This window comes from Elephas maximus, chromosome 11 (assembly GCF_024166365.1).
Source record: "Elephas maximus indicus isolate mEleMax1 chromosome 11, mEleMax1 primary haplotype, whole genome shotgun sequence".
NCBI lineage: Eukaryota > Metazoa > Chordata > Mammalia > Proboscidea > Elephantidae > Elephas > Elephas maximus.
The window spans coordinates 111,120,342-111,134,688 of NC_064829.1; the positions used below are offsets into that span (position 1 = coordinate 111,120,342).

Genomic DNA, 14,347 nt, shown 5'->3' on the forward strand with positions numbered 1-14,347 from the left:
AGTAAAATGGAGAATCATAACAGTACCAATCTCCCAGGGTTGCTTGGAGGAGTCAGTGAGCACTCAGCATGAGCCTGGCAGAGGAAATGCTCAATGAATGTCATTATTATTATTCTATGCAAAGCCATTCCCCTATCTCTGGACCTTGGTTTTTCCATCTGGGAAATGGGGGTCAGAGACAAGTGTGCTGGTTCTAATTCCTTTCTCTTCCCTTTGTACCCCTTGCTCTAGGGCTTTTGGCTGCTTTTAACAGTTACTAATAGCTGGATTGCCTCAGTCTTCCCTTTCTGCTCTTTCAACCCTTCTAACACATTTGAAGTAAATTCCTGTATTAAATCCTCCCTGTCTGAAATACCTTGAGTGGGGTCCGACCTTGATTGACTGTGGCCCTACTATGCCACGGAGAGCCCCCAGCCGGGCCAGCCACGCCATACCTGCAACTTCTTGAGCTGGCTGTTGACGGTGGCCAGGTCCCCACCTGGGTCCACATCTTGCAGCTGGCTTTCCATGTGAAGGAGCTTCTTGTCCAGCTCAGCGAAGCTCTGCACCAGCTGATCAGCCTTGCTGGCCTCAAAGAGTTGCCGAGCCTTGGCCTGGGTGGTGCTTTCCAGCTCCGCCCAGCACTGCCGGATCTCACCCAGCTTCTTCCGCACTGAGGCTGCCAGCTCGGGCTTCTCTTGGATCAGTTGCTGGCCCTCCTATCCCACGTGAGTGGGTGGCAGGAGATGAGGGGGAGGAGTGAGTGGTGGGGAGGGACAGAGGAAGATGAAGGGCAACATTACACAGGGAGAGACATCGGGAGAGAGAGGCAAGGAGTCGGAGACACAGAGACAGAGATAGGAAGGGTGGATGTAGAGATAGTCCAAGAGATGGAAGGAATGAAGACATGGGAAGAGAGACAAAGAAGAAGAAACAGACAGGTATGGAGGGTGAGACAGCCAGAAACAGAGAGACAAAAGCATGGGGAGACGGAGATATTGGGAGAGAAACACAGAGATACAGAAACATAGGAAAGAGACAGGGAGAGACAGTCACAGAGCGATGGACACACAGACACACAGAGATATTCAGAAATATGGGGAGAAGTCCATAAGAGAGACAACGGGGCAGTAATAGAGAAAGACAAGGAGAGACAGAGAGAATGAACGTTCATTAAACTCAGGTTCAAGAAGGGTAGCTTTGCCATGTGCCACCATTTAAGGGCTTGAGGCTGGCCTGGATGGCTCCACTTGATTCAGGAGGGAGGTATGCAGAGATGCAAGTCTAGGGGTTCAGTCAAAGTACAGGCAGTTACGAGGGTTCACAGAAAAATCTGCCAAGACACAAGTCTAGCTTGCTAGCCCAGAGCCATATATATCACATTATATATTAATAACAACAATACCACAGTAATTACAGATCATGGGTACCTGGCTTTGTGTGAAGCACTTTATATGCACAATAGCCCAAGGAAGTAGCTATGTTTATTATTTCCTTCATTATATAGAAAGACAAACTGAGGCTCGAAGAGATTAAGGTATAGTCACCAGTGGATAATATAGGGCAGTGGGAATCCAAAGTTCCCTTTAACCCTGGCCTTCCAAGAGCCACCCCTGCTTGTCTCCATGACCTTCCATCTTAGATGTTCCAAGTGATGTGGAAAGAAGTCTGGTGGGAAAAGATATAAGTAGGGGTGAAAATATTTAACAAACAGGTGAGTATATGGGCACCATTCAGAAGAGATGCTGGCCATTTTACAGATGGGTAAACTGAGGCTCAAAGAGGTTACATGAATATCTCAAGGCCATACAACTAAGAGCAGACACAGAGATGATGTGACCCAATTCAGGGGTGTGAGACCAGCCGAATGCCATTGGGGGGGTAGGCACTGAGGTATGGGTTCCCTGGGGGCCTTCGGCACCTGGCACAGGCAGAAGGGCCTTCTGTATCCTCACCCTCTCAATCTTCTCCAGCCACTCTTTATTCTGAGCCAGCTCAGCCATGAACGCCTGGTGCCGGAGCCATCTCTTATGCAGCTTATGGCTGTCTTCCCTCGTGCCATCCCGTGCCATCAGCATCTTCTCATGGATCCAGCCATCCAGCTGTGCAGGATGGGGAGAGGCTCAGTCAGTCCCCCCAACCTGGCACTGCTCCCTGTCCCCCCATCTCCTCCACAAGGTCCCAGTTTCAGGGACTGGGCTACTAGTGTTGTGGGGGAGGAAGAAGGGATCAAAAAGCCTTCACAAGTGAGGCCTTTATTGGGATGAGGGGCCAGCACAAGCTCTTTCCTGGGAGGTGGAAGATGGAGCCAGGGGTCCCCAGAATGCCCAGTTCCTTGGCTCCCCTGTCCTGAGGGCAGCCCTCCTCTGCTCCCCACAAGCCCCCAAGGCAGAGCTTCTGGGCCAGTCAGCCTTTTCCCAGCTAGAGACAAATCAACCCCCCAAAACAAGCCCTCCAACCTAATTCAGTAATTCCTAATTCAGCCCCAGGCCCTACACCAATAGCAACACTTAGATTCTCCAATTCCAATCCCGTCTTAACCATCCTCAGTAATGACAAATTCAAGATTCCCCAACCCCATTTGCATCAAAGGAAGCCACCATATCTAGCTCTGGCCTCCCAAAATAGACAGATCAACCCCCTAAACAATCTCCCAACTAGTGCCAAATCTAGCTCCCTCCAAACCAGCCCCCCAATCTGAAGTAGACTCATTCCTCACAACCGAAATCCGTCCCTTCAGTGTGATCCCACATGGTTCCCCAAACCTAGCCCTGGATCTCCAAAACCAGTTTCCCAAGCCATAACCAGTCCTAGCCCCCAACCAAAGCCAATCCCCAAAATATGGGCAACAAGGCTGCCTTCTGGCTCACTAGATTAGTCTATCCCAAATGTAGCTCCAGACTCCCCAACATGGACCTCCTAAGTTGTCCCCCCCAAAACTAAAGCCACTTCTAGTTCCCCTACCCACCAACAAAACCAGTCTCCCAAATGTAAGCACCAAGAGTGGGCCCCTCTCATTACCCTGGACAAGGTAATGCTTTCTGAGCCCCCACAAAAATGAGACTTGTCTCCCCCCAAACCAACCAGAACCTCCTCATTTACGACCAAACTGACATCTGGGATAGTTTACTCCTCCCCTTACTCCCCTCCCCCCTCTGGTCACAAGATCCTCCTCCTCCTGCCTCTTGCAAAAAAAAAAAAAAAATCAACTCCAGCTCGGCGGCCCCGGAGGCAAATGCAGTCATAAAAAAAAAAAAAATAGCCAAGGACAAATCCCTAGCCGGCCAAACTCCGCCCCGCGTCCCCTAAGCGTGAGCTCCCCAGAGGTCCGGGGCAGTTTCAGACCCCACCTCTCTCTCTCTCTCAAACACACACACACACACGCGCACGCCCGCGCGCACACGATCCAAGGCAAATGCTGAACCCCCCAACTCAAGTCATAGAGTATCCCACACGCACGGAAGACTCCGCCAATGGCAACCACAGCCCCCCAGTGAAGGCAAAATCTCCTAAAGAAGATGGTACCATATCCGCAAGGTAAAATCCCCCCCAAAGGTGACTGCCCTCCGTCACTGAGGGCAAAGCTGGAGTCCCCAACAACCGAAAAAGATCCCCCAAAAGTCATAGCCCCCCAAACCCAGAGCAAATCCAGGGCCTTCATCACCCAAGGCAGAGCCCCCCAAAAAAGTGATTCATTCCCCATATCCAAAGGTAATACAGATTCCTCAAGAACCAAAGAAGAACCCCAAAAGGTTGAGAGTTCCCCCAACCCCACGGAAAATTCCAGTCCCTCATCACCCAAAGAAGAGCCCCCTGGAGAGGTTGAGACCACCTGGAGCCCAAAGCAAATCCAGACTCCCCAGGAGTAGCCTTAGAAGTTCCCTGCCCTCCACTTCCCTCCCCTGGGGCCCGGCACCAGCACCGCGGACAGCTCCCGGAGTCCCTGCCCCTCCCCAGGGCGGGGGTCGCGGCGCCTGCCTGGCCCGCCCCCGCGCCGCCCGAGCCCCTCCCTCCCGCGGCCCCAGCCGGTGAGCACGCGCCCGAGCCCCCTCCCCCTCCCGCCTCGGCGGGGGCGCGCGTCAGCCCCCTCCCCTGTGCGCCCCCGAGACCTGAAGCGGCAGCGGCGGCGTTGGCGGGGCGTCCCTGCAGCCGGCGGGCGGGCGCTCGCCCCTCCACTGCGACGGCGGCGGCGGCGGCGGCGGCGGCGGCGGCAGAGGCTCCCGCGGACGCGCGCCCCCTCCCCCGCGCCGCGGCAGCGCGCCCGCCTGCGCGCGCCCCCTGCCTGCCTCCATGCCCGCCTCTTTGCGGGGCCCCAGTTGGAGGTGGGGAGGAATCGCCACCCTCCCTGAAGCAGAGAGGGGGCGCTTCTACGCCATCTTAGATGATTGCCCCTTAGTTCGGAACTCCAGAACAATCCCACGGGGGAGGGGGTCCCTGGGTTCTAGGCTTCCTCAGCTATTTGAGGATGAGAAGTGTGTATGTGTGTGGGGGGGGTGGGCTTCAGTCCATCTCTAATGGCTGAGATCCACGGCCACCTCCGCTACGCAGACGATGCAGAGATGAAGTATATGGGAGGGGCGCCCTAGATCATCTAAGACCTCAGTCCAGAACAATCTCCCATGGTCTACCTCATTTATGTGGGATTGGGGCATGGGGGAACCTCCGTCCGTTTCCTGTAGGAGGAAAATAATCTCCCGTGGGAGTTCACCATGGAAAGGGCCAAACCATCTTTAACGGGGGGGGCGGGGACAGGAGCCTGGTTCTTGAACCATCTTTCGTTGCGGGAGGCAGGTACTAGATCATCACGGGAGGGAGGAGGAGGTGACTGGAGGAGCTTGAGGCCAGGACCAACTCTGGGGATTAGAAAAATGTTTACTGGATATGTCTAATGGGGCGATATCTTATGTGGCCGAAGTGCAAAACAGTTTCTGATGGAATGCAGAGGAAGAAGGGGGAAGAAGCCTGTCTCCTGAGCTGTCTGTAATGGTGAAGAACGGCTGAACCATCTCGGATTTGTATGACCATCTAGATTCCTAGACACCTTTAAAGGGGCAAAGGCTCAGTTCAGGACTATCTCTGACAGAAGGAGCTCTCTGGGCAGCTGGTCCGTCCCCGCCTTGCTCCGTCCCTCCCTCCCCAGGCAGGGACCATCTCACAAATATCCACAGAGAAAGGTGAGATCAGCGCGTCCCCGCGGGACCCGTAGGCGCGGACGCGCGCCGTTGCCAGGGGCTCCAGAGGCCCCGCCCTCCTTCCCCGGCGCTCGCGTGGGCGGGGAGGGGCCTGTAGAGCATGCGCACTGAGACAAGGCTTCGCGCGCCTCCTGGCGGTGCAAAGTAAACATCGCTCCGCGACCCACTTAGACGGGGCGTCCCCGCCCCCACCGCGCGTCTGACTGGGGGTTCTTCCCTCCCTAGGATAGGGAGTGTCACTGCCCGCAGCACAGCTGAGGTCCTACCTCGTGGCAGACCCGGAGGAAGTGCTGCAGCTCAAGTTGGTCGTGTAGCTTCTGCATCCATTGCTGAGCCCGTAGTTGGTTTTCTTGGCTCCTGGGGGTAGGGAAAGAGGGGCTAGGCAGAGGCCCGCGGCAGGGGGCGCTGGCAGTAGGGCACTGGGGTCATCGGGCTGGGCAGGGGTAGGCGAGCCTGGGACATGTGTAAGAGAGAGGAGGGGTAGAGATCAAGGTGGGGGTGGGGGAGAGAGGCAGTCTGGGAGGGGCAGAGCCAGGGACAGGGCTGGAGTGGGGACCGGGAGAGAATCAGAGACAGAGGCATGGGTCAGGGAGAGACCTGGAGAGAGAAACACACATCTGGAGAGAAAGAGATACAGAGAGTTAGAGAGACACAGGCCTAGAGAGAGAGATAAACAGATCTACAGACAGAGACGTGCACAGACAGACACACTCAGGTCCAGAGATAAGGAGATAAACAGAAACATCGAGAGGGACTGAATGACAGAGACCCAAAGAGAGACAAAGAGGCAGAGACCCAGGGAGAAAGAACAGGGAGAGAGGGAGAGAAATGGAGCCGGGATAACAACAGAGGGACTGACAGAGAGCAGCAAAGGCGACGGCAGTGGGGGGTAGGGGGGAGGCAGAGGAAGAGAAACTGCAGGGACAGACCCCCGGGGAGGGGGGACAGACAGAGAAGCGGGCAAGACACAGCCTGACAGACAGACGGGGTAGGGGGCGTACCACAGGAAGGAAGAGACCAGGGTGTGGGGAGAGATGAGACTGGAGCCTCAGCAAGGGTGGGGTAGGTGCTTGGGTGTGCAGGCAGGAGTCCTGCAGGCAGGGGTCGGGCCCTCAGCTAGAATGAACTGGCCAGGCTGGACCCAGGCCCTACCCCCACAGCAAGCTGGGATCAAAGCCCCAGGCACCCTGTTCGCAGTGTAGGCAAAGTACCCAAGAGGCCTAGTGGAGGGGGCTGGGGGCATCCCACTTCAGCCCACATGTGCACCTGTACTGTTCCTACCCCCGGGAGACAGAGAAGAGAGAGATAAAGAGACTATCCTCCAAGGTCCCCCAGCTCCCTAAGAGTCCTTCTAAGACTGTCCAGGTCTAGCATCCCCCTGCCCCTACCTTTCCAAACTTCTCCTTCCCCCACTCACTCTGACTCCCACACTGGCCTTCTCTTGAACTCACCACTCCTACCTCAGGGTCTTGGCACCTGCTGTTCTTTCTGCCTCAAATGCTCTTCCCCCTGGAGAGCTACTCACAGGCCACCTCCTCTAACCTTCAGATCTCTATTTACATGTCATCTTCTCAGGGAAGCCCCCCCCCCACCACTCCCACCACTTCTTGGCTTTCTTTGCTTCCTTAATTTCCTCCTAAGGGCTTATCACTATCTAAAAAACCCCCATTGTCATCGAGTGGATTTCAACTCCTAGCACCTCTATGGGACAGAGTAGAACTGCCCCACAGGGTTTCCAAGGAGCAGCTGGTGGATTCAAACTGCCAACCTTTTGGTTAGTAGCCGTAGCACTTAATCACTGCACCGCCAGGGCTCCTATCACTATCTAACACACTATATATTTTACTTATTTATCTTGCCTGTCTCTCCCACTAGGATGTCATTCCATGAAGGTAGTAATTTTTGTTTTGTTCACAGCTGTATCCCCAATGGCTAGAAAAAGGGCCTGGCCCATAGTAGATGCGCAATACATATTTGTTACCTGAACGAGCGAGTGAGCAAGTCAAGGAATGCAAGAGAGACATAGAGGCCAAGAGGAAGAGAAATGAAGAAACAAAAGTATCTGAGAAAGAGGCAGAAAAAAAGGTGGAAATAGTTACGAGACAGACAGGGTAGAGAGATGCACAAGGACGGAGAGAAAAATAGAGAGGAAGCAGCAAACAGAGAGAGAGGGACAGATAGATGGAGACAGACGACAGTGCGCAAGAGACAGTTACAGAGGAAAACAGAGGGAGAACAAGAGAGAAAGAACAGGAAGGGCCAGAGACAAGCAGGCGAAGTGCTGACGCCGGCAGCCCCACCACAGCTGCAGCCCTGGAGCCAGGAAATGCGTCTGAAATCGATATCGGCCCCCTGAGGCCCTGGCCAGCCAAACTGTCAAGCATCAGTCCTAAGGAAGAGGACCACCAGGGTGAGAAAACGGCAGGGTTCAAATCATGGCACTGCCACTTCCTGGCCGTGACCTTGCCTCCGTGCAAAATGCAGGTAAGACCAGCACCTGGCACACAGAGCTGAGCCAGGTTCCAGACCAGCTGAGGCACGGAGAGACTAAGTGACTTGCCCTGAATCTCTCAGGTGGAAGGGTGGAGCTGGGACTGGGACCTGGGTCTGTCTGACCCCAGAGCCCCAGCCCCTAACTCCTGCATGTTCCTGCCCCCCTCTGGATGTGGAATGGGAGCCCTGGTGGTGCACTGATTAAGCACTCGGCTGCGGGCTGAAAGGTTGGGAGTTTGAACCCACCAGCAGCTCTGAGGGAGAAAGATGTGGCAGTCTGCTTCAGTAAAGATTCAGCCTTGGAAACCCTATGGGGCAGTTCTACTCTGTCCTATAGGGTCGCTATGAGTTGGAATTCGACTTGACAGCAGTGGTTTTTTGGTCTGGGTATGGAAATCCCTTCCCCCAGTGATGAATGTTGTTATTACTCCCACAGGGTGAAAAACATTACTCTAGACAAGTAAATGAAGTCCCTGGTGGAGCAGGTGGTTAAGTGAAAGGTTGGTGGTTCAAACCCACCCACAGGCATCTCAGAAGAATGGCCTGACGATCTGCTTCCAAAAAGTCACAGCCTTGAATTCCCTACGGAGCAGTTCTATGCTGCACATATGAGGTTCCCATGAGTCGGAATGGACTTGACAGCAATTAACAACAACAGACAAATAATAGGGACTAGGTAGGGAACAGGGATCAGGTCTGTCCCAATCCCGATGTGTCCCCACATCCCCAGTGTAGGTCCAGGCTCCCACAGCCCCCTGCGTTCCCTCATCCCAGCCCTGACCCCTGTGCCTGCATCTCCCCCGTCCCAGCCCTGACCATCTGGGCCATTCTTGTCCGATAAAGTGTGAGTTCTGTGAGGGCAGCCATCATATTCTGTCCTGGTCACTGCTGTGTCCCCAGCATCATCCCACACAGGGCACAGCACAGGATCCATACATGTTAAACTGACTGAAGAATAAATGAATAAACAACAGAATAAAAGGAGCACTTAATTAATGACTGAGAAAAGGAATGAAGTCGTGAATCATGGAAAGAACAGTCCTTGGGGTTCCTCCTCCTTACTCTTCTGGCATACAGCAGGTGCTTAAAAAATGTGGGGCAAAGGAAAGAAAGGTCCACGCTGGAGCTGGAAGCACTAGGTGATGAGTTTGCATGTTCTGGACCTGAATCCCCAGAGAAGACGAATTTAGGAGAAAATGGATCCTAAGCCCCAGCCAGGAGGGGGGCTGGGGTGTTGGGGCTGGGTGTGGTGGGGGAGTGACCAGGTCTGCTTTGTTTCAGGAGACTGGAAGACAGACAGAGGCTGTGGGGCCCTCTTCCAGCCTGGATCATCCCAGAGAGGAGGGAGCTGGATTACCGGGAGGGGCAGAAACACTGATGGTAACAGAGACCCTAGCAAACAGGCTCTGTGAGGGCCGGGATTCTTGGAGGGAGGAATCTGTTTTGTTCAGGGCCTGGAATAGTACCTGGCACAAGACAGCGCTCAAAGAATACCTGTGCTTGATTCCTGCGTGCACAGACAAGACACAGGGCAGTGGAGAGACAGATGGTGACAGAAGCAGAGACCAATAAGGTTCAAGGGGCACATGGAAGACACACAGAGAGACACAGACACCACACCACACATTCTGGGTGTTTGTGCTTTTTACAGGAGAACTGAGGGGCTGGAGCAGACTTGTGCCTAGCCTCTAGGAGAGGGGCGCGGGGACGGGCCGGAGCAGCGGGGCTGACGCTGCACATCCAGGGACAGCTGTTTACTTCCAGGTGAGGAAAGATTTTTTGGAGCCCTGGTTGCGCAGTGGTTAAGCTACAGCTGCTAACCAAAAGGTTGGCAGTTGGAATCCACCAGGAGCTCCCTGGAAACTCTATGGGGCAGCTCTACTCCGTCTTAAAGGGTCTCTATGAGTCGGAATCGATTTAAGAACACGTTTTAACTTCGTAATAACCGGTCCTGCTATCCCGCACTGAAGGCCGGCGTCGGAGAGAAACTTTTCATTGCATATCCTTCCGTACCTTTTGAATTTCCAATTGTGGTAGTCTTCACAAAAAATAAATTACACCTAAAACAATATGGAATTGGGTAGAAACCAGAGCGGCAGAGAAGGACACACAGTGAGGGGAGGAGCCGCACCTAGCCTCTCTCGCCCACTCCCTGCGCCGAGACCCCAGCCCTGGCGCCCAGACGCCCGCCCCCTGCGCCCGGGGGTCTGGGGGGCCTACTTCTCCAGCAGCCGCACCACGGCCTCCTGGGCCTGCTCTCCGTAGGCGTTGCCCTGCCTCAGCAGGCCCTCGGCAGCCTGCACGGCCACCTGCATCCTTTGCTGGTTCAGCTCCATCGTGGTGAGAAAATCCCGGTGCCTTTTCAACGCCTCTTCCACGGACTCCACCGTGCCCGGGAGCTCGGGACCCGACAGTGCCATCTCCTGGAAGGGGGTGGTAGTGCACAGGTCAGTCCCTCTTCATTCCGGGAGCTTGGGAGAGGCTGCCAGCCTCCTTGCCACTGTGCTCAAGCTTGAACACGCTAGGCACGGTCCCACCTCAGGACCTTTGCCCATGCTGGCCCCTCCGCCTGGCAGTCCATCCCCATGGCTGGCTCCTCCACTTCCTTCAGGTCTTTGCTCAAGCATCATGTCCTCAGACAGGCCTTTTCTGACCATCCTGCCAAAAATATTAACCCCCACCCTTGCCATATCCCTTCACCCTGCTCATTATTCCTCATAGCATAGTTATGACATAATATTATATATACATTTAGTTTACTGTCTCTTTCCTCCTCCCCTGCATACACAGACATCAGAACGTCAGCCACATGAGGTGGTATTTCTCAAGCCACGAACACATTTACCCGGGGTCACCCTCCCTCATCATAGCCTCTGTTATCCACCCCAGGATCTTCTTTAAATCCTATTAACCATCATGAATGAACTCATTTCTTTCTGGACAATCCACAAACCCAGTACTCTAATAAACTGCATTGCTCACTCGGGATAGTCCACCAACTGTTAGTCACCCAGATAAGACACCAGCCCACCCATAATAACCCTCAAACTTTGTTGCACACACGCCCACACACGCTCACTCCGGATGATCCACAAACTCAGTTACCCATACCAGTTCACCTCTCAAGTCTCACCCACCTCAGATAAGCCACAAACCCAGTGGCCCCGCAACGACCACCACCACTAACTCTCCCTTCCCCCACCGACGCACTTCTCTGTCCCAACAATTCCTCCCCACCCCCCACCCCACTTCCTGCACCTCCAGCCTTCCAAGCAACCCCGAGCAGATACCTGGTTGCGAAGCACCGCGAGCGCCTGGCGCAGATCCCGCAGGAAGAGCTGGTAGACGTGCGCCTGGACCAGCGCCTCCCTGCGCGCCTCCCACAGGCCCAGCAGCTTGTGCCAGCCGAGCTCCAGGTGCGGCAGCCACTCGTCGAGCGCCAGGCCCGGGCCGAGCTCGGCGCCGTCCCCCGCCAGCATCGCCTCACTGGCTGCCACGATGCGCGCATAGTCCTCCTCGCGCTGGTCCACCTCCTCCTTGAGAGCGGCGTGGCGCGTCAACAGCGCATCCGCCTCTTCCAGGCTGCCAGGCAAAGGCCCCTCGTCGCCTCCCGCCGCCTCCTGGGCTCGCACCAGCCAATCCAGGAAAGCGTCCAGGTCGTGCAGGAAACGCTGCAGGCGCCCGGCCGCCGCCACCGCCTCGCCGCAGGCCTGAGCCGCGCTTTCCAGCGCGCCCCACTCGGCGCCCAGCTCTTCTGCGCCCTGGCTTAGCCGCGCCTCCTGCGCGGGAAAGCGCGCGGCCAGTAGGGCCGCTTCCTCCAGGAGAGCCGCCTGTCTTGGCTCCAGCGCTTGCAGAGCCGCCTCCAGGCCGCTGAGGCGCCACTGTAGGGCGCCGCCGGCTCGGGGCGCGCTCTCTACCGCCCGCCGCTTCTCGCGCACCTGGGTGCGCACCTCAGCCACCTCCAGCACGTGGTTCTCCACCAGCAGCACCGCGCTAACCTCCTCTTTGCGCTGTTCCACCAATTCCACGATGCGGTTCCACCTACCCAAGGGAAGGAGGGAAACTTGAAGAAGAGGGCAGGGGTGCTTCTTGGGCGTGAAGGGCAGGGAGACCCAGGGTCCAATCCAAGCCCTGGCCACCTAGCCACCGTGCAAACTTGGAAAGTCACTATCTCACTGAGCCCCAGCTTCTGCCTCTGTAAAATGGAACCCGCCCGGCCCATTTGCCATTCTCGAAATGTAATCCCTGCAAGTCCCAAACTATTTTCACAACAATAACCAAAAAAAAGCAAAACCTTTGAAGTCGAGTCACTCCGACTCATAGTGACCCTAAAGGACAGGGTGGAACTGCCCCATCGGGTTTCCAAGGAGCAGCTGGTGGACTTGAACTGTCGACCTTTTTCCTAGCAGGCGAGCTCTTAACCACTGTGCCATCAGGGCACCTTCACAATACTAAGCCATTCTTTGCCTTTTCACTCGTTCTCTCCCAAGTATACCATGGAGTTTTCCAGAGATATCACAAGAGACTGATAGAGAAGCATATACGAGAATCCAGCTGCCTTCTCTGAAGCCAGACATTAACAAGGTTTGCAAAAATGCACAACAATGCCACTCTTCCCACTACAGTTTTTGTTTTCAAAAATAGTTATTTTTCATAAAAAGTTATGTTGCAATAGATTTGAGTGTTTTTAAATGATTTAATAAATATTTTACAAATTTCCATGTTATTTCTGATAGACTTGCAGCCACTGCTTGCAGTCAAATGTGTGCTCTGCCATTTTTTCACGGTTTGACCTTTGGCAAGTGACCCTCTCTGCGACTTGATTTCCCCACCAGTAAAATGGGCACAATCTTAGCACCTACCGCATTTATGAGGTGCTTCAAATAGTGCCTGTTGGCTACTACTATTGAGTGAGGACAGTTTTGGGACCTATTGAGCCTTTTGGAGCCCTGGAGGCAAAGTGATTAAGAGCTACGGCTGCTAACCAAAAGGCTGGCAGTTCAAATCCACCGGCTGCTCCTCAGAAACCCTTATAGGGTCGCTATGAGTTGGAACCAACTCCACGGCATGAGTTTGTTTTTTATTTTATTTTTTATCAAGCCTTTTACTGCCTTGGCCCTTTGCCCTGGCTGTGCTCCCTCTCTGGAAGGCTCTGTACTCACCGTTTCTTTCCACACACACTTTCTGTGGCTGGTTCCTTCTCATATCCTTGAGGGCCCAGCTCAAAATGTCACCTTCTGACCACAGGTCTAAAATCACTCCCAATGCCTGGTTACGCTGCACTGGGTCACTCCACTCAATTTCCTGCATAGCCTTATCCATCTCTCCACATATCTTGTTCATTTACTGGTTTGTTAACTACTCTCCACTCCTCTAACAGACACGCCACAAGGGCAGAGATAGGAGAAACCCAGCTTCAGACTCTGCTCTTGGCATACAGTGGCTGTGGGACTCTGAGCAAATCATTGCCCTTTCCAATCCTCAGTTTTCTCATCTGGAAAACGGGGATCATAATAATGTCCAACTCACAGAATGGGTTTGAGTGTTTAATGAAATCACGTGGCTAAAGCACTTGGCACATCCTGTTGCTGTCGAGTCGATTCTGACTCATAGCGACCCTATAGGACAGAGTTGAACTGCCCCATAGGGTTTCTAAGGAGCGGCTGGTGGATTCAAGCTGCTGACCTTTTGGTTAACGACCAAGCTTTTAACCACTGTGCCAGCAGGGCTCCAAATAAATGAATCCCATAAAAACCCATTGCCATCGAGTCAATTCCGACTCATAGAAACCCTATAGGAAAGAGTAGAACTGCCCCGTAGAGTTTCCAAGGACAGCCTGGTGGATTCAAACTGCTGACCTTTTGGTTAGCATCTGTAGCACTTAATCACTATGCCACCAGGGTTTCCAAATAAATGAATAGCCAACCAAAATGTATCCTCACTTTACCACATCATCACTAGCACTGGGTATTACCATTTTTTAAGATTTTGCTGATTTACCAGATGGCTGTTATCATCTCAGGGGTTTGAGATTGCAAATCTTTGACTTCCACAGCTGAGTGAATGAGGAAGGGAATGATGGGAGGACCTGGTGTCAGATACCAGGAAGGACTTCCAGCCCCAGACCCCACCTACCTGCTATTGAGGTGGTCTTGGCAGGAGCGCACCTCGTCTGAGCTGGGGTGGCCTCCTTCCACCAGCTTCTGGACCGTGTGGTTCACATCCAGGACACGGCCCATCAGACTGTTCATCTCCTGGTCCAGGCTCTCGAAGCTGTGGGAAGAGGATGGAGATGCTCAGAGGCCTGAACACTCAGGACCTGTCTACTGCTTGGCTTCTATGAAACTGCCTTCTGGTTTTCCTCCTAATTTTCTAGCTTTACCTTTGCTGGCTCCTCCTCTCCTACTTGCTTCCTAAATGTTAGTATTCTCAGGGCTCTTTCCTGGGCCCTCTGGGTTTTCCCTCGCCCCTCCCCTAGGCTGTCTCACTCATCCCCACAGCTTCCTCAGCCCTGCACCCATGGCCCCCACATCTCAGTCTCCAGCCCCAACCTCTCTCCTTTTGAACCACTCTCTGACCTCAAAGCCAGCTGTGTACCTCCTCCAGGCCCTTTATACCCATTGTGACTCAAAATTGGTCTCAGCATCTTCCATCAAATTCGTTCTTCCTCTGGGTCCCATCTC

General features: G+C 54.1%; 1 protein-coding gene across 1 annotated transcript in view; it reads right to left on the reverse strand.

Annotated features, from left to right (window-relative positions):
* Window positions 1-14,347, reverse strand: part of SPTBN4 (spectrin beta, non-erythrocytic 4) — a 111,492-nt gene that overhangs the window by 32,318 nt on the left and 64,827 nt on the right. Inside the window, exons 15-20 of the mRNA XM_049901564.1 lie at window positions 13,800-13,937; window positions 10,955-11,705; window positions 9,885-10,087; window positions 5,438-5,528; window positions 1,935-2,081; window positions 435-698 (exon numbers count right to left, since the gene is read on the reverse strand). Of these exons, the coding sequence (XP_049757521.1) occupies window positions 435-698; window positions 1,935-2,081; window positions 5,438-5,528; window positions 9,885-10,087; window positions 10,955-11,705; window positions 13,800-13,937 (1,594 nt within the window). The remainder of the gene's footprint in view (window positions 1-434; window positions 699-1,934; window positions 2,082-5,437; window positions 5,529-9,884; window positions 10,088-10,954; window positions 11,706-13,799; window positions 13,938-14,347) is intronic.